The following is a 20,888-nucleotide window of genomic DNA, read 5'->3' as shown; positions in this document are numbered from 1 at the left end:
CAGGTAATAAACGTCCAGTTTGTGAGTTTGCGTAGTGGTTAGAGAGATGTAGTTGTAGGGCTAGTTAAGGTGGGGAGGTGGATGCCTGGAGGTCAAATTTTTCATACTGATGATATTAAAAACTTTATTGAGACAATTTGCATGCTACAAATTCACCCATTTATACTGTACAATTTATAGTGTACAATTGTACACTATACAATTCAGTGGGCTTTAGTATATTCACAGAGCTGTACAACTACCACAACAATCTATTTGAGTGTGTTCTCATCACGTCAGTAAGAAACTCCACAGCCGAGAGCTAGCACTCTCCTGTTCCCTATCCTCTCACCCTAAAAAGACGTTAATCTACTTCTGTTCCTATGTATCTGTCTGCTCTCATTCTCCTCTTCTCCCAGCTTCTCATCCTCAAAGGACATTAATCTACCTCTGGCTCTATAGCCTGTTCTGGACATTTTATATTAACAGAATCATGTGATTCTGTACATTTTTTCAGTTAGCGTGATGTTGTTAGGATTCATCCATGTTTTGTTGTGAATCAGCACTTTATCCCTCTCTATTACGATATGGATATAAGATCACATTTTGCGTATCCTTTCATCAGGAGATAGACACGCACGTTGTTTTCACTTTTTGACGATTATGGATAATGCCTCTATGGACATTTGTGTACAGTGTTTTGTGTGGATGTGTCTTTGGCCTCACCTTGGAGTGGAACTGCTGGGTGACAACGATAGCACTATTTTTAACTTTTTGGGAAGCTGTCAGACTGTTTTACACAGCGATAGTCCTGTTTTTCGTTTCCACCAGCGATGTGTGAGGGTTCCAGTGTCTTCAGATGCTCACCAACACTTGCTGTTATCATTATTTCCAGCTGTAGCCACTTTAGCGGATGTATAATGGTATCTTGTGGTTTTGCTTTGCATTTCTCTGATCACTAACGATGTTGAATATCATTTCATGTGCTTATTGGTCATTTGTATATCATTGGGGAAATATCTATTCAGGTCCATTATACATTAAAAATTTGGGACTGGCACCAACTTTCAGCCGGTTGTGGACGCCCCCCTCTCACACTCGCAGGTAAGCCCCCCATTTTTCAGTCCAGACAGCAGAGCTCTTTCGTGCCCTGGGGCAGTGACAGGGAAACCGAAGAAAAAGAATGGCCAGCTGCGGCAGAGGTGCAGTGGGAGCATTGTCTGGGCGCCGAGGTGCCGTCTTCCCCGCAAAACAAACGTTTTCACCCCATCCTCACGGAGGAGCACCGACTCCCGGTGCGCTGAAGCTGAGGGTCAGACCTATTATACATTTTAATGAGTTATTTGTGCTCTGTGATTGTAAGATGTTAATAATAAGGAAAATGGGGTATGGGTTCCTTATTATTAATGCCAGATATGAACTTGGCAAAGATAAATTACTCATACTCTTATTACTACATGTGGCCTTATTTTATATAAGGCTAACGAAAAAAAATTGAAAGTGAGATTATATTTTAAGTAATATTTTTAGCTTGTTTTTTGTGCTGAAAATCTTTTTTGAGGCAGAAGACTCAGAAAGTATAATCATATTTTATATAATCATTTTTAATATGTGTTTGTAGATGGCCTGTTAGAAAAGAATTAGAACAGGGTTAAAGTTCTAAATATACTTAGAATTAAAAAAATCATTTAGAAGTCACTTTAGGATGCTATAAAAGTCTGTGATCATCACTAAAAACATTTTAATTGCTTCTAGGTATGAAGAAGTGCTAGGTAACAGTGATTTTTGTGGGTAAGATTCTTGATAAGTCAATTCTGACTCATTTGAGGAAATGTCTAATGCCTAACCTTTAGGATTTGTTTTTGGATAACTCAGAATTGATTTTTTCCTTCTAAAATGCTTACTTGCCCCAGTGTCTCATTTTTAAACTGATTAATGTTGTAAATATAAAACTGTTTTAGGCTTGTTTTACACTGAGATTTTTCTTAGCTACTCTGTGGATTCTTTTGATAATCCCAGGTCTCTGCTTTTGGAGAATTTGAAGCTTTGAGGGTGTCCAAAGAGTCTATTTTTATTCTATTTGTAAGAATTTTCTAAATGGACTTTGCCAAAGGTCCATATAGTCAAAGCTATGGTTTTTCCAGTAGTCATTTATGGATGAGAGAGTCCGACCATAAAGAAGGCTGAGGGCTGAAGATTGACACTTTTGAACTGTAGGGCTGGAGAAGACTCTTGAGAGTCCCTTGGACAGCAAGGAGATCAAACCAGTCAGTCCTAAAGGAAATCAACCCTGAATGTTCTTTGGAAGGACTGATGCTCAAGCTGAAGCTCTAAAACTTTAGACAACTGATTCAAAGAGCCAGCTTATTGGAAAAGACCCTGATGCCGGGAAAAATTGAGGGCAGGAAGAGAAAGGGGTGACAGAGGGTGAGATGGTTGAATGGCATCATTGACTCAGTGGACAAAAGTTTGAGCAAACTCTGGGAGATAGTGAAGGACAGGGAAGCCTGGCATGCTGCAGTCTGTGGGCTCACAGAGTCAGACATGACTGAGTGACTGAACAACAATAACAAAGCAAACAAGTGTAGTCCTTTCACTTATCTATAATTCTTCATGTTTAGAGACCTTACAGATTTTTGCTTTATATTTAAGTGAATGTATTTTATATTGGCTGTTTGACAAGATGATGATATAATTATGGAGAAGTTAAATTTCTAGAGAGCAGTTTATGCTAGTTTTACATTCTGTTACAACTGTGTGAGTGAGTACACGTGCATGGAGTCATTAAAAACTAGTAATTCTAGGTACGACACAGAGATCAAATTGCCAACATCCACTGGGTCATCGAAAAAAGGAGAGAGTTCCAGAAAAACATCTACTTTTGCTTTATTGACTACGCCAAAGCCTTTGACTGTGAGGATCACAGCAAACTGTGGAAAATTCTTAGAGAGACCAGAATCAGACCACCTGACCTACCTCCTGAGAAATCTGTGTGCAGGTCAAGAAGCAACAGTTAGAACTGAACATGGAACAACAGACTGGTTCCAAATAGGAAAAAGAGTACATCAAGGCTGTATATGGTCACCCTGCTTATTTAACTTGTATGCAGAGTACATCATGTGAAATGCCAGGCTGGATGAAGCACAAACCTCAATCAAGATTGCTGGGAGAAACATCAATAACCTCAGATATGCAGATGACACCACCCTTATGGCAGAAAGTGAAGAAGAACTAAAGAGCCTCTTAATGAAAGTGAAAGAGGAGAGTGAAAAACCTGGCTTAAAACTCAACATTCAGAAAACAAAGATCATGGCATCTGGTCCCATCACTTCACGGCAAATTGATGGGGAAACAGTGGAAACAGTGAGAGGCTTTATTTTTTTGGGCTTCAGAATCACTGCAGATGGTAACTGCAGCCATGAAATTAAAAGACACTTGCTCCTTGAAAGATAAGCTATGACCAACCTAGACAGCACATTAAAAAGCTGAGACGTTACTTTACCAACAAAAGTCCATCTAGTCAAAGCTGTGGTTTTTCCAGTAGTCATGTATGGATGTGAGAGTTGGATTCTAAAGAAAGCTGAGTGCCGAAGAATTGATGCTTTTGAACTGTGGTGTTGGAGAAGACTCTTGAGAGTCCCTTGGACTGCAAGGAGATCAAACCAGTCAATCCTAAAGGAAGTCAGTCCTGAATATTCATTGGAAGGACTGATACTGAAGCTGAAACTGCAATACTTCGGCCACCTGATGCAAAGAACCGACTCATTGGAGAAGACCCTGATGCTGGGAAAGATTGAAGGCGGGAGGAGAAGGGGACGACAGAGGATGAGATGGTTGGATGGCATCACTGACTCAATGGACATGAGTTTGAGCAAGCTCTGTGAGTTGGTGATGGACAGGAAAGCCTGGCGTGCTGCAGTCCATGGAGTTGCAAAGAGTTGGACACGACTGAGCGACTGAACTGAACTGAACTGAATCAGTGTTATTTTTTAAAAAGGATTAATATAAAATCAAATAATAGTAAAGAGAAAATTGTTGGAATTTTAATTTAATAGAGCACATTATTTAATGTCAGTAATAGCAAACTAAATCAGCTAATATAATAGACATTTACCCTAATAAATGATTTAAATTTTAATGAAGCTTTAGCAGTTACATTTCATGGAAAGGTGATTTTATTGTGTGCCTGGGCTAAAGAAGTTTATATATATGTGGCTTAATCTTCTTAACATGGATCAATGGTTTCTTAGATTAAAACAAAACAAAACAAAACAAACTCCCAGTCCAATTTTCTGAATGTGGTGCTGGGTACCAGAGAACCAAGGGAAAAGTGAACTGGAAAAAGAAATATCCGTAGCTTTTATAAATCTCTTTACAACTAGGGGAGGTTTTTTTTTTTTTTATCATGGGAAATAAGCTTAACTCAATAAGAAAAGAGAAAGGAGAAGATGCAAACCTAGTTTTGAGAGAACTGAAGAATCTCATGAAGATTATAGAGGAGAGAGAGCAGTGTTTGCAAATAAATTCTGAATTGCTCCTGTCAGTCATATTCTATATTATGGTAAACTAAAGAAAGGTAGAGTGTAGCTTTTTCCTTTATACATATACTATACTCAAGTGGAAAAGGAAAAGAAAGTGGATCGCACCTGTTGTATTGTCCATGAAAAGAACCTTATATGAATCATATTTTTAAAGGCATCATGTGTTTGTAGACATGGTTTTTAAATACTTATTTGTGTTGATTACCAACTATAAATGATAAGTAATGAAATCACCTGGGTTATACTGTTGTGCTTATAAGTATTATACATTTTTGTATCTATGTTCATAACTGATTTTTAAAACTGGAAATTTGAAAGTAAAGATGATTTTAAAGATGCTAAATTAATTTATTACGCTGCTGATCAGAATCTGTGGCTCGTAAATTCTGTTCCTTCGAGATTTTGACTTTTTAAGATATCTTTTTTGATAACATAAAATACTTTGAGATCTTCAGTTTAAGGATTCCAAGTATAGTAACTAGTCTTGCTTTCCCCCACACAGGTAGTATTATAGTTAATTGTTAACACACATATAGTATATTATTTACAACCACTAAAATGTAATATATATACTTAGCTTTAAAGTAACCATTATAGAATTAATCAATCCATTGGAATCATCTTCTTAAAGATGGATTATTACTATATTGGTTACTTCTAGAAGTATTCATTAATGGAAAATATCAGGTGATGAAATCTGAAACAAAAGTTAAATAAAGAACCATTGTCTGTTTACACAGCTATTGACATTCTGGGGTGAATTTTGTACAACTGTTTTTTTTTTTTTTTTTGGAATCAGTACTGTATAGCACACTACTGAAAAATCTTTGATTAGTGGTACTTGTGTGATATTTCCTCCCTTAATTTTCTTGATGTCCATTTTAATAGACTGCATGTCATATATGAAGGTTTTTCTGCTTGACTGATCCCTTTAAGTTCATATTTAATCCTCAAGACTGGGTATACTTGAGGAGGCAAGAATGTATGATAGTAGGAACTGTTTTTGCCCAGTCTCTCAGCAGATTCATTGTATGCATGTTTTCATAACTTTCGTGAAACTTTGGAGCAGGCCTGTGGAAGCCGTGGGAGCAGATGTGATGTGGGGAACAAATATGGACTGGATGTGTTTGGTTAGTTCTGCTGCTGAACTGGAATTGGCTCATGTCCTGTGTTATCATAGAATGCCGTTTTCTGTGTATGTTACCTTATTCAAAGAATGAATGCTCACTTTTCTTAAGTGGAGCAGATTATCTAATTGGGCTTAGTGTGATTTCAATTCAGTTCAATCGCTCAGCCGTGTCCGACTCTTTGCGACCCCATGAATTGCAGCACACCAGGCCTCCCTGTCCATCACCAACTCCCGGAGTTCACTCAAACTCACGTCCATCGAGTCGGTGATGCCATCCAGCCATCTCATCGTCTGTTGTTCCCTTCTCCTCCTGCCCCCAATCCCTCCCAGCATCAGAGTCTTTTCCAATGAGTCAACTCTTCTCATGAGGTGGCTAAAGTATTGGAGTTTCAGCTTCAGCATCATTCCTTCCAAAGAACACCCAGGACTGATCTCCTTTAGAAAGGACTGGTTGGATCTCCTTGCAGTCCAAGGGACTCTCAAGAGCCTTCTCCAACACCACAGTTCAAAAGCATCAATTCTTTGGCACTCAGCTTTCTTCATAGTCCAACTCTCACATCTATACATGACTACTGGAAAAACCATAGCCTTGACTAGACGGATCTTTATTGGCAAAGTAATGTCTCTGCTTTTTAATACGCTCTCTAGGTTGGTTGTAACTTTCCTTCCAAGGAGTGTCTTTTAACATCATGGCTGCAATCACCATCTGCAGTGATTTTGGAGCCCCCAAAAATAAAGTCTGACACTGTTTCCCCTGTTTCCCTGTCTATTTCCCATGAAGTGATGGGACCAGATGCCATGATCTTCGTTTTCTGAATGTTGAGCTTTAAGCCAACTTTTTTACTCTCCACTTTCACCTTCAAGAGGCTTTTTAGCTCCTCTTCACTTTCTGCCATAAGGGTGGTGTCATCTGCATATCTGAGATTATTGGTATTTCTCCCAGCAGTCTTGATTCCAGCTTGTGCTGCTTCCAGCCCAGGGTTTCTCATGATGTACTCTGCATAGAAGTTAAATAAGCAGGGTGACAATATACAGCCTTGACGTACTCCTTTTCCTATTTGGAACCAGTCTGTTGTTCCATGTCCAGTTCTAACTGTTGCTTCCTGACCTGCATACAGATTTCTCAAGAGGCAGGTCAGGTGGTCTGGTATTCCCATCTCTCAGAATTTTCCACAGTGTATTGTGATCCACACTGTCAAAGGCTTTGGCATAGTCAATAAAGCAGAAGTAGATGTTTTTCTGGAACTCTCTTCCTTTTTGCACGATCCAGCGGATGTAGGCAATTTGATCTCTGGTTCCTCTGCTTTTTCTAAAACCAGCTTGAACATCTGGAAGTTCATGGTTCACGTATTGCTGAAGCCTGGCTTGGAGAATTTTGAGCATTACTTTACTAGCGTGTGAGAGGAGTGCAATTGTCAGTAGTGTGAGCATTCTTTGGCGTTACCTTTCTTTTGGATTAGAATGAAAACTGACCTTTTCCATTATTTGATTAATGAGATATAAATCATAAAATTTAAAAAAAAATTGGGTACAATGAATAATAGAATTTACTGGAGTAAAAATCTCTTGGTAGTATATTGAAGTCAGAAAGGATGTGACAAGCAGTTAATAAATAATAAAATATGTGATCATTTTTTGTCACATAAAGAACTCCGATGTTTATAGTATTAGGGGACAGACAGTATATAGTATAATCTTTGTATTACAAGCAAACTTCTGTAGTTAAATTTGCTGATGGCATATATGAATTTGTGTTGGATTTTGTACTTTGATCTGAATTCTATTATTCTTTCTGCTCTTGCTTTGCTGATTATATTAGGATGGGAGACTAATGGGAGTCAGATTATGATTGTTATGTTAGTTCTCTAGGTGATACTGGAGAAAAATATTTGTGAACAGCAAGTTGATGTTCCTCTAGCACCCTCTGCTGGATATAAGAATTAATTCACCAGACTAGAAGATTTAAAAAAAAAAAATTTGTTAGAAGGGAATGGCTACCCACCCCAGTATTCTTGCCTGGAGAATTCAGTAGATAGAGGAGGCTGGCAGGCTACAGTCCATGGACTCGCAAAGAGTGAGACATGACTGAGCGACTAACATTTTAATTATGTCTGTCAACAAAATGCACTCTTTGAAGAAATTTGTTGAAAGATATGAAGATTTTTTTGCTGTCTTTACTGATTGTTTTAGTAATAATAAACAGTATATAAATTTTTCTTCTGCATGTTTCATTTAAAATAGAAAAGTATGAAATGTGATCTCTGGTTTATTATTTCAACCTGTTTGATTTTGGTTTAGGCAGAAAAAAAATCCTATTGACTTCTGGAGTGTGTGTGTATGTGTTAGTCACTCAGTCGTGTCCGACTCTTTGTGACCCATGGACTGTAGCTCGCCAGGCTCTGCTGTCCCTGGGAATCTCCAGGCAAGAATACTGGAGTGGGTTGCCATTGCCTTCTCCAATTGACTTTTGGAGTAAAATCAGGTAAATTAATATGACAATAGTACATGAAAAATGAAGACTTGTTGGCTCATATCATGGAAACACTGAATAGTCTGTATTTTAATAAAATATAACACTTGATAAAATTATATGGATGCCTTTTGAATATGAACATAAAATATAAATATTTTAATATTATTAGACTGGTTTCTTCTATTTGCCCTCTGTTAGCTTTTTGCCTGTTTTGATCTTTATTCTCAATGTCTGTGGATTATTTCCTTGACACTTGTCAGACTTCTTCTGGCTTGCAGAACCTAACACAACTATTTTGAATATTCAGAAAGTTGGCTTTAGTTCTTCAAGGACAGGAACTTCATCTTGTGGCATTACATTAAAAGAATTTTTTTTGTTTTTACTAGTGTTGGCCCAACCTAGGATAATACTGATTTTAATCTGTCTAGCCATAAGAATCTTTCTGCTCTGGTATATACCATGCTTTATATGAACAAGCAGTGGAGATTCCTTGTTCTAAGGATTCAAAGTCAGCATTGAGAGGAACTCTTTTATAGAAATCAAGAAGCTGGACATAGATGGCTGTCACTTCTTTGAAATATCACTAGTTCTTGCACTTAAGGATTCTTTTATTTTTTTATTGAAATATAATTTATGTTTCATTGACTACACCTTTTTAAAGTATGCAGCTCAGGGTTATGAAACCATTACTGCTGTCTGGCTCCAGAATATCCTAATCACTCCAGTATGAAACTTTATGCCCATTAGCAGTCAGTGCTAATTCCTCCCTTCCCATGTGTCCAGCTTTTGGAAACAACTTTCTGTCTCCATGGATTTCCTGGTTTGCCTATTCTGGCCATTTCATATAAATGATGTTATTTAATATGTAGTCTTTTGTGTCTGGTATCTTTCACTTAACATACGTTTTCAAGGTTAATCTCTGTTGTGGCATGTGTTGGTACGTAGTTCCTTTTTAATGGCCAAATGATATTCCATTGTGTGGATATACCATGTTTTGTTTATCCACTCATCAGTTGATGGGCACTTGTTTTTTTTTTTCATCTTTTTGTGTTTAGATTCTGAACTGTAGCAGACATCATGGAAATATGCTTTGCTCAAAGAAAAGTATAGTCATTTATTCTCCAGAGACTGCTTGATTAGTTTTTAAGATTATCCTATTTTTATTTCTGGTTGTGATATATTACCAGCTCTGTCTATGTGCAGAAAAAGAAAAGACAGGAGAAAAGAGGAAAAATCAAATTAATCAAGCCGAGCATTTAAAAAACCTTCAGCTAAGGCTAAATGATAGAGTAAGTACAATGAATACAGACCTTTCTAGCCCAAATTTTATCTAACAAAGGAAATGAAATTAGTAGTGTCTTTCTCTGTCACTGATGAACTGTCTGTATTTGATAGAATCCTAGGTGTGGCTCTTCTTTACTAGTATTATCCTGAGACATGCAGCATGGTGGTCCCATAGCCTAGTCACACAGCCCTAACTAATAAATTAGACTTTGTCACAATGAAAGCTTCTATGTGAAAGACACTGACGTTAAGGAATAAAAAGAGAAGCTGTAGACGATATTTGGGAGTAAATATTTGCAAATCACATATCCAACAAATGACTTGTATTGGGATTATATAATAAATTCTCAAAATTCAATAATAAGAGAAGAAATCCAATTAAAAAATGAGGAAAAGATTTAAGCAGAAACTTCAACAGAGAAGATGTACAGATGGTAAGTAAACATATAGAAAGATGCTCAGTGTCATTAGTTATTAGGAAAATGAAAATTGAAACTAAAATGAGATATCATTATGTTCCTATTTGAATGTCTAACCCTGGCCCCTGGATAACTCAAAAGATGACCATGCCACCATGGCCAAGGGTTGGTGAGATTGGAAACAATTTGCAGAACAGTTTGGCAATTTCATAAAACATTAATGTACACCTACCACCTGACCCAGTCATTCTGTCCCTCACTATGGACCCCAGAGAAACAAAAGATCAAGATTTATACACAAATGTTCACAGCAGGTCGGTTTGTATAGCCCAAACTGGAAACAATTCAAATGTCCGTCGGTTGTTGAACTGAGAAACCAGTTGTGATGTATCAACACAGTGGAGCACTTTCACAACACAAGGTGAACTGTTAATATGTGCAGCCACATGGATGAAGGGAATAATTCTGTGAGGAGAGAGAAGCCAGACAGTAAAGAGTGTACAGTCTATGATCCAATTTATATTGAATTCTGGAAAGCAGGAAATGATCGGTAGTGACTACAAGCAGATCACTGGGCACTTGAGGATGCGGGCGAGGTGGCGCGGGCGTGGATGAGGAGATGACCAAGGGACGCAAGGAGTCTTTTAGGGGCGATGGAAGTATTTTCCTGTCTTGATTATGACAATGATTTTGTGGGTATATAAATAAATATATATATATATACACACACAAAACTTACCAAGTTCTACACTTTCATTATTCCAATTTATTATATGTAAAGTATTACTTAGTGAAGAAAAAGAAGGCAAGCTCTGGAGCATTTTTCCTGAGCGTGATTTTTACAGTATGACTTTTACACTCTTGCAAATAAAAAAATGAGGCTGTAGTAATCTAGTGTTAATTACAATGTAGTGGCCTCTATTCAGTTTAAATACCAATGTTTATGAGTTTAAACTTTTAATGTTTTCAGGCAACTACTCTGAGAGTGAGGAAATTAGAAGAAAATATTGAAGCAGAAAGAGCAGCACATTTGGAATCGAAATTTAATTCTGAAATTATTCAGGTACGATGTAAACAACATTTTTGTGTGGATCTTATTAAGCTAGGAAAAACAGCATTATGTTCAGAGAGCTAAGGTGTGCGTTTTGAACGGTAACATATTGATGAGACCCATGTTTTTCTATTTACTATATAGTTGATGATAGTCTTTATTAGAGAGGAGCTGGCACTCTACACCCCACAGACCGAATCTCACCCACGATGTGTGCCTGTGAAGTTTTATCTTGTGCATGGTGGCTTTTGTGCTGCATTGACAGTGGAGTAGTTGCAACAGACACTCACAGTCTGCAAAGTCTAATATGTCTGCCATCTGGCCTGTTACAGGAAGATTTGCTCATAAGAATGTTCTTTTTATCAACAGCCATGGCATGATTTCTTCTTGAAACCATTTAAAAATATGCACTTTTATATTAAGAGCTGAAGGTATAAAGATGAATGGGCTCCTTTTGGGACTTAAACATTCCATTACCAGAGATCCTATGTACCTCTGTGCTGATATAAAGGTAGAAATATGAAATCCTGAAGTGCTGTGGGAGCATAATAAAGAGAAGGAGTAAATCTGAGAGGAGAATGGAATGAAGGCATCTTAAGGAAAGTGTCCTTTTCCCTAGGGCTTACAGAACGAGAAGGAACTTGGAAGATTAGTAAAGGCATTTTAGCTGCAGGTTGTCAACCACTGCCGTGGATCATGGCTTACCTGCAGCCTTTGTTGTAAATAATTTTATGTAAAGTTGCATTAAGTCGAAGTTCTGGGGACTTTTCCTGGATGTTTCTTTCCTTTTCAGTGAAGGGTGTGCAGGTTCAATCCTTGGTAGGGGACCTAAGATCCCAGGTGCCTCATGGCCAAAAAACTAAACCATCAAATAGAAGCAATATTGTAACAAATTCAATAAAGACTTTAAAATTAGTTCCACAGAAAAACAAATCTTAAAAAAGTCCCAAGTTCCATCATTTAATTTGGATTTTAAAAAAAGACTTGGACTCTTCTCCTGTATTAAAATTTAATTAATAGGATTTGCAGAGTTTTATCTTAGTATTTAAACAGGTCTTAATGTGAGATGCAACTAATTTCATAAGAATTTTATAATTTTTTTTTTACTTTTATCTTTAATGAAATGCCTTTTACTCACAAAATTCTCAGGCCCATATATTTGAGTGCACCAGCATGGAAAGCAAATTTATGTACATTAAGCTTTTTTTTTTAGAAAAAATGATTGAATTCCTCAAAATAGTATTAATAAGCAATAAGCCTGAAGTTAATTCATGTAAGAAATTGAATTCAAATTTAAGTTTTTCATAATAGTTGTATCAGTTCAGTTCAGTTGCTCAGTCGTGTCCGACTCTTTGTGACCCCATGAATTGCGGCACGCCAGGCCTCCCTGTCCATCACCAACTCCCGGAGTTCACTCAGACTCAATAGTTGTATAACCAGTTATATATAGTTATTAGCTATAATAAGGAAAATTGTTAAATGTATATTTTCATTCATATAGTTAAAAATTAGTATTTGATACTCAGCTTAGTATAGCTTAGAAAAAACCAAAAATGTATATTTGAATCATATATCTATAAATATTCACATTCTATTGTTTTCCTCTATTTCTTTGCATTGATCTCTGAGGAAGACTTTCTTATCTCTCCTTGCTATTCTTTGGAACTCTGCATTCAAATGGGTATATCTTTCCTTTTCTCCTTTGCTTTTTGCTTCTGTTCTTTTTACAGCTATTTGTAAGGCCTCCTCAGACAGCCATTTTTCTTTTTTGCATTTCTTTTTCTTGGAGATGGTCTTGCTCCCTGTCTCCCATACAGTGTCACGAGCCTCTGTCCATAGTTCATCAGGCACTCTGTCTATCATATCTAGTCCCTTAAATCTATTTCTCACTTCCACTGTATAGTCATGAGGGATTTAATTTAGGTCATACCTGAATGGTCTAGTGGTATTTCCCACTTTCTTCAATTTGTCTGAATTTTTTTTTTTTTAAGTCTGAATTTGGCAGTAAGGAGTTCATGTTCTGAACCACAGTCTGCTCCTGGTCTTGTTTTTGCTGACTGTATAGAGCTTCTCCATCTTTGGCTGCAAAGGATATAATTAATCTGATTTTGGTATTGACCATCTGGTGATGTCCATGTGTAGAGTCTTCTCTTGTGTTGTTGGAAGAGGGTGTTTGCTATGACCAGTGCATTCTCTTGGCAAAACTCTATTATCCTTTGCCCTGCTTAATTCTGTACTCCAAGGCCAAATTTGCATTACTCCAGGTGTTTTTTTACTTCCTGCTTTTGCATTCCAGTCCCCTATAATGAAAAGGACATCTTTTTTGGGTGTTAATTCTAGAAGGTCTTGTAAGTCTTCATAGAACCATTCAACTTCAGCTTCTTCAGCGTTACTGGTTGGGGCATACACTTGGATTACTGTTTGTGTTGGAAACAAACAGATCATATTTTCATTATTGAGATTGCATCCAAGTACTGCATTTCAGACTCTTTTGCTTACTATTATGGCTACTCCATTTCTTCTAAGGGATTCCTGTCCACAGTGGTAGATATAATGGTCATCTGAGTTAAATTCATTCAGAAAACTAGGATCATGGCATCCGGTCCCATCACTTCATGGCAAATAGATGGGGAAGCAGTGTCAGACTTTATTTTTCTGGGCTCCAAAATCACTGCGGATGGTAACTGCAACCATGAAATTAAAAGATGCTTACTCCTTGGAAGGAAAGTTACGACCAACCTAGACAGCATATGAAAAAGTAGAGACATTACTTTGCCAACAAAGGTCCATCTAATCAAGGCTATGGTTTTTCCAGTGGTCATGTATGGATGTGAAAGTTGGACTATGAAGAAAGCTGAGTGCCGAAGAATTGATTCTTTTGAATGTGGTGTCGGAGAAAACTCTTGAGAGTCCTTTGGACTGCAAGGAGATCCAACCAGTCCATCCTAAAGGAAATCAGTCCTGGGTGTTCATTGGAGGGTCTGATGTTGAAGGTGAAACTCCAATCCTTTGGACACCTGATGCGAAGAGCTGACTTATTTGAAAAGACCCTGATTCTGGGAAAGATTGAGGGCAGGAGGAGAAGGGGACAACAGAGGATGAGATGATTGGATGGCATCACCAACACAATGGACATGGGTTTGGGTAAACTCCGGGAGTTGGTGATGGACAGGGAGGCCTGGCATGCTGTAGTTCATGGGGTCGCAAAGAATTGGACACGACTGAGCAGCTGAACTGAACTGAACTGAAATATTCACAAGTGTTTTCTGAGGTATACCCAGTAAAATTCAATTTCAGACTAGTTTAAAAGCAAATGAGACAACTAAGTTGTTGTAATTAATCACCATCTTATCATAAACTGTAGTTAAAAATATGCTTGAAGTATTCGGTTATTAAATTTGTTTAGATATTATGTCATAAAAATGAGAAAGCAGATTCGAAAGAGCTGACTCAGAATTGTCTGTCTACTTTTCTTTCAGTTGGATTGGTTTATCATTTGTGATTGAATGTACATGTTTTCTGAAAGAACATACTGATGCAGGTAGAAGAAATATTTTCTAGACATGTCATTTTACTTATAAACACTGGATTTAGGCATCAGTCAGTTCAGTCGCTTAGTAGTGTCCAACTCTTTGTGACCCCATGGACTGCAGCACGCCAGGCTTCTCTGTCCATCACCAACTCCTGGAGCTTGCTCAAACTCATGTCCATCGAGTTGGTGATGCCATCCAACCGTCTCATCTTCTGTCTTCCCCTTCTCCTTCTGCTTTCAATGTTTCTCAGCATCAGGTCTTTTCCAATGAGTAAGTTTCTTCACATCAGGTGGCCAAAGTATTGGAGTTTCAGTTTCAGCATCAGTCCTTCCAATGAATATTCAGGACTGACTTCCTTTAGGATTGACTGGTTGGATGTCCTTGCAGTCCAAGGAACTGTCAAGAGTCTTCTCCAACACCACAGTTCAAAACGTCAATTCTTTGGCGCTCAGATTTCTTTGTGGTCCAACTCTCACATCCATACATGACTACTGGGAAAACCATAGCTTTGACTAGATAGACCTTTCTTGGCAAAGTAATGTCTCTGCTTTTTAGTATGTTGTCTGGGTTGGTCAGAGCTTTTGTTTCAAGGAGGAAGCATCTTTTAATTTCATGGCTACAGTCAGCATCTGCAGTGATTTTTGGAGCCCAAGAAAATAAAATCTGTCACTGTTTCCATTGTTTTCCCGTCTGTTTGCCATGAAGTGATGAGACTGGATGCCGTGATCTTAGTTTTCTGAATGTTGAGTTTTAAGCCAACTTTTTCACTGTCCTCTTTCACTTTCGTCAAGAGGCTCTTTAGTTCTTCGCTTTCTGCCATAAGGGTGGTATCATCTGCATATCTTAGGTTATTAATGTTTCTCCCAGCAATCTTTTTTTTTTTTAATAACATTTGTTTTTATTTATTTCTTTGACTGTGTTGGGTCTTAGTTGCAGCATGTGGGATCTACTTCCCTGACCAGGGATCGAACCCCTGCCCCCCTGCATTGGGAGCATGGAGCCTTAGCCACTGGACCACCAGGGAAATCCCCTCTCCCAGCAATCTTGATTGCAGCTTGTGCTTCATCCAGCCCTGCATTTCACATATGTACTCTGCAAAGAAGTTAAATAAGTAGGGTTACAATATACAGCTTTGATGTACCCCTTTCCCAATTTTGAACCAGTCTGTTGTTGCATGTCTAGTTCTAACTATTGTTTCTTGACCTGCATACAGATTTCTCAGGAGACAGGTCAGGTGGTCTGGTATTCCCATCTCTTTAAGAATTTTCCACAGTTTGTTGTGATCCACGCAGTCAAAGGCTTTAGTGTATAATGAAGCAGAAGTAGATGTTTTTCTGGAATTCTTTTTCCTTTTCTGTGATCCAAAGGATGTTGGTTTTTTGATCTCTGGTTCCTCTGCCTTTTCTAAATCCAGCTTGAACATCTGAGAGTTCTTGGTTCATGTACTTTTGAAGCCTAGCTTGGAGAATTTTGAGCAATTCTTTGCTAGTTTGTGAGATGAGTGCAATTGTGAGGTAGTTTGAGCATTCTTTGGCATTGCCTTTCTTTGGGATTGGAATGAAAACTGACCTTTTCCAGTCCTGTGCCACTGCTGAGTTTTCCAAATTTGCTGGCATATGGAGTGCAGCACTTTCACAGCATCATCTTTTAGGATTTGAAATAGCTCAGCTAGAATTTTATCACCTCCACTAGTTTTGTTCATAGTGATGCTTCCTAATTAAGGCCCACTTAGCACTCCAGCATATCTGATTCTAGGTGAGTGATCTCATCATCGTGGTTATCTGCACGTGGTTATCTAAGATCTTTCTGTGTCTATTCTTCTGTAGACTTAGACATAACAACAAAGAAAAATAAAATTTGAAAGATCAAATTTTAAAATACACAAAGCCATATCTAGTCTGCTACCTTAGTTTAATGTAAGAGAACAAATATTTCAATTAAAGTATTTTTGGATAGTTAGAAATAGTAATTCTGGTGATTCTTATTTGTGTGGCTTTATTTATGCAGCATTTCCCAGGCTTCCTTTCTTGGTGAGTTCATTTTTCCTAACTCAGGTTGTCTTTTGCCATCCCTGGGAGGCTTGTGTCCTGCAGAGTTCCCTTTGGGCCTGTTGCTGTGACAGGAAGCACTTGCCACATTGTGCTACTCTGTCCTCTCCCATCAAGAGCTAAGACTGTGTACTTTCATGATGATTGTATCATGTATAATTGTAGACATGATAATTGTATCATATATCATGAGCATTGGCTCATTGCCTGGCACATATTAAGTACCTAATAAATATTTATCTAAATACTTAGTAAATAATTATTATGTATTTATATTTAATGTTAAATACATATTAATATTAAATAGATATGGTCCCATTAGATCTTTGTAGCCACCCTGTAGAGTCTGTATATTCTTTTTGTTATTATTTACTGTTTACAGATGAGGATCCTCAGGCGTTTTGAGTTTAACACGCCAAAGGGCACTTAAGTTTATTTGTAGAGCTGTGACTCAAACCTGAGTCTTATAGTTCTAAAGCACATTTTCTGTCTAGTTAAAGCACTTTTTCCCTACCTCTCTCCTGTTTTGAGCTTTAGCAAACTATATTCTTTATTCTGAACTTAATTTTCTGAAAAGACAAAATATCCATGTAGTTCAAAAATCAAAACAAAATTAAGTGATCAAAAATTTATTTAATTCTTGTCCCCCCTGTTGTTTACCTCGCTTGCCTGCTATCTTTCCTTGGTTTTTTTCCCTCCAAAATACAGCATACTACGTATAATGGTCTGGACTTTGCTCTTCCCAGTATATATTAACACTACATAGAGAACCACCTGGAGAACTTTTCAGAAGTTGTTTTGTTGCCTTTTTACAGCTATAAGTTATTCTTCTGTGGGTGTGCACTTTATCCATTCTACTCTTGCCAGGAAATCTAGATTATTGTGTAAAATTTCAAGTACATGCAAAAGTAGAGAGAAGAGTAAAATGAACTTCCTGTGTACTGATCACTCAGCTTCAGGACTTGCCTCACAGGCCAGTTGTGTTTTGGCTGTTAACCCTCTTCTACTCTTCCACTCCAAGATTATTTTGAAGAAAATCCCAGATATCATATTATTACACATATAAATATTTTAGTCAAATAGTGTTGTTTGATAATAAAATTTTACTTTTCTACAGTAAGAAATCCCCAAGAGTAAAAAGATCTATTAGCTTTGTTAGGCTTATAAAGATGTCCATATAATAATATTTCTCAAAAGAGGGGAAGGATACTTCCCTCCAGTTTTCTCTAATTTATTATGTTTATAAAGGAACGTCCAAATGAGCTACTAGGTCAAAATTAGACGCTTTGATGGGACGGGTCATATTGTATCTGCCTGTCCTTTTCCATAGCACAGGTAAGTCTGTACTCTTCCACTCTGCTTTTCTACTGCACATGTTGAGAAAGGGAATAAACTGCCTCTTGTTTACTTTCCTTGTTTTTAACGAAAACCAGAAAGAAAGACTTGTTTGGATGAATGATACTCAGCTGTTTGATAAAGTATTCTATTCACTTTGAGATTGGTACAAGTGTTTCCTTGCTTGCTTCAGTTACTTTTCTGTCGTCTGATAGTTACGGATTCGAGACCTTGAAGGAGCTTTGCAGGTAGAGAAGGCCAGCCAAGCAGAAGCTGTTGCCGATTTGGAAATGATCAAGAATGAATTCAAAGAAGTTGAAAGTGCATATGAGCGAGAAAAGCATAATGCACAGGAGAGCTTTGCAAAACTAAACGTGTAAGTGTTATACTGGAAAAGTCTCTAAATTAATATTAAGAGTTTATGAAATCTACGTGAGTATGAATGCATGGTAGTGGGTAAATATAAAAGTGCTCTGTTGGGTTTTGAAGCATTATGGCAGTTCCAAGTAGTCTCAGAAATGCAGAAATACTTTCTTACACTAGAAAGTAAATATGTTAATGTATTTTTATATTGTGTTTGCTGATGTAATACAGTATCTTTAAGGCCTTGACTTCTAGGTCTTCTAAGTGAGCTATGTGGTAAATGGGTAATGTTTGAGATTTTCTCAAGCTGTAAAAATAATAGTAGGAGTAATACCGCTACTGGGGCTAGTGTGTATGTGGCTCACTTCATACCTAGCATTGCATGGCTTTGTCTAATTTATTTAGTGTCCTATGAGGTAGCTACAGTTTTTTATCCCTGTTTTACAGATGTGAAAATTGAGCCTAAAGAGGGTAAGGATACACAGCTATTAGTGGGAGGGTCAGGATCTTTCTCACTCCTATTGATTTTAATCTTTTTCAGTTCAGAACTCTTTCATCTGAAAAGTCCTGTGAAATGCTTTAAGAAGTTTATAGTGCCTCAACATGTTTCCAAAAATAATAGTACATGTTTTAAGCCATTTCCTCTCAGAGAGATAAATGTGTACCACCATTGGTATATAACATGATAATAGGTCAATACATTAGTTATATATTTATTTTAATGTTCATTTCTACTTATGGCAGATAATGGTTTTCCATTTACAGATGTAATATAAAGTTTCCTTTTAAAATACTTCATTTAGCTTATAATGTGAGTTAATTTTTAAAAAAGTATTGTTTAGAGTTGTATGGCAGAAATGATAAAGATGGCACTTGAAAGGCTGAAGTTTGAAAAATTTAAAACTGTGTAATTAGTGATGCTTATAATACATTGAATGAGTAATTCTTTACTGAGTTTTCTTGCTTCCTCTAGAATGATTTAAATGATATTCTGTGAATGTTATTCTAAGGACTTGTACCCTTTTATTTCCTTTGAACCATATAATCTGAGCATTTAAATATGTTTGAAGGGCCTTTATGTAGCATATAGCACAGGCCTCTTTACTGTTGCTTTGAGGTAATGATTATGACCTACTAGTGAACCGTAAGAAGTTAGACTGCACTCCCAACAATCAAAGCTTTCCCACAATAAAATAATGGGCTTCTTTGGGGGAACTAGTAAGCTCTCTGCCTTGAAAAGTTCGAAACAGTGGGTAGATGATTCTTTATCACATATACTGAAGATTTGAGTCCTGCAAATTAGATGAGAAGAATTTTAAGATACCCACTTACTTTTAAGCTCTAAGATTTTAATCTGTGTACTTTTAAAATTGGACCCCAGAGCAGATTGTTTCCTTGAGTTTGTTTGGCTATTGCTTGTGTTTTTTGGTGCTTGAAAATTTTTACTCAAGTTTTGTATTCCAATAAGCAGAAACTAACAGTTCTAAATACTAGTTATGTATTCCAACTAAGCTAACTAAACTAACAATCCTCAATGCTTTAACATAATGTCCTTTGTCTGTTCTTAATCCCTATATAACTGTGCTGTAAGTTAATAATAATGAATAAAGAGAAAACAGTAAGTAGTAATTGAAGCCCACTGCTTATCAGTAGTTCCTTCAACTTCTCTTCCTCCATCCTGTCTTCTGTTTCATTGTATATGATATGACAGCCACCTCCTTTCCATTTATCTGTGGTTTGAGAAGGAATAAGATGACATGAGGGATGATTAGGTAAGTTATTTGATTTTCTACTTGTTCAGTTCAGTCGCTCAGTTGTGTCTGACTCTTTGCGACCCCATGGCTTGCAACACAGCAGGCTTCCCTGTCCATCACCAGCTCCCGGAGTTCACTCACACTCATGTCCATCGAGTGGTGATGCCATCCAACTATCTCATTCTCTGTCATCCCCTTCTCCTTCTGCCTTCAATCTTTCTCAGCATCAGGGTCTTTTCCAATGCGTCAGTTCTTCGCATCAAGTGGCCAGAGTATTGGAGTTTCAGCTTCAGCATCAGTCCTTCCAGTGAATATTCAGGATTGATTTCCTTTAGGATGGACTGGTTGGATGTCCTCACAGTGCAAGGGACTCTCAAGAGTCTTCTCCAACACCACAGTTCAAAATGTCAATTCTTCGGCACTCAGCTTGCTTTATGGTCCAACTCTCACATCCATACATGACTACTTGTATTCTTGATTCTTTTTGAGGAATCTTCTTTAAAATCTTTTAGAGTCGTGAATTCTCAAGAATTAATTTTTCAAAGTAGTTCTAAGTTTTGGATAATGTATTTCAAAGTGAGAATTGATATTTTAGGTCTTTAGGGTAAATAATACCTTTACAATAATATCTTTACAGATAATACCTTTAATGTACAATTTTGAGAGCAATGAGTGCTGGGGTAGGAGATTGTTTTACCTGTTGGGTACAACTGATTTAGCAGTTGGTGATAAGAGGTTTTAGAGGAAATGCTGTCTGACCCTTGCAGGTGGCTACGGTTTTTATACTTCTGTTTCCTCCCAGGTAGGTCTAGGTGGGAATCTTATTAAAAGGCAGGAGGAAAAGACTGTGTGTTATTCAGTTTTAATTTTGGTCAACAGTTTCATAACAGTGAATATTCCTATGTGAAACTATTTTGGATGGAATATATATTTATATATATATATAGGTAGAATATACAAATGTATCCCTGGAGGAGGG

At 37.3% G+C, this 20,888-nt stretch overlaps 1 protein-coding gene across 2 annotated transcripts in view; it reads left to right on the top strand.

Annotated features, from left to right (window-relative positions):
- Positions 1 to 20,888, top strand: part of CCDC171 (coiled-coil domain containing 171) — a 322,618-nt gene that overhangs the window by 47,231 nt on the left and 254,499 nt on the right. For both annotated transcript variants that reach the window (XM_068974547.1, XM_068974546.1), the window contains exons 7-8: positions 10,796 to 10,888; positions 18,008 to 18,168. In XM_068974547.1, the coding sequence (XP_068830648.1) occupies positions 10,796 to 10,888; positions 18,008 to 18,168 (254 nt within the window). The remainder of the gene's footprint in view (positions 1 to 10,795; positions 10,889 to 18,007; positions 18,169 to 20,888) is intronic.

The sequence above is a fragment of the Capricornis sumatraensis genome, chromosome 6 (assembly GCF_032405125.1).
Source record: "Capricornis sumatraensis isolate serow.1 chromosome 6, serow.2, whole genome shotgun sequence".
In the NCBI taxonomy this organism is placed as follows: domain Eukaryota; kingdom Metazoa; phylum Chordata; class Mammalia; order Artiodactyla; family Bovidae; genus Capricornis; species Capricornis sumatraensis.
The sequence above is the reverse complement of the archived record's forward strand: the minus strand, read 5'-3'. Positions and strand labels throughout refer to the sequence as shown.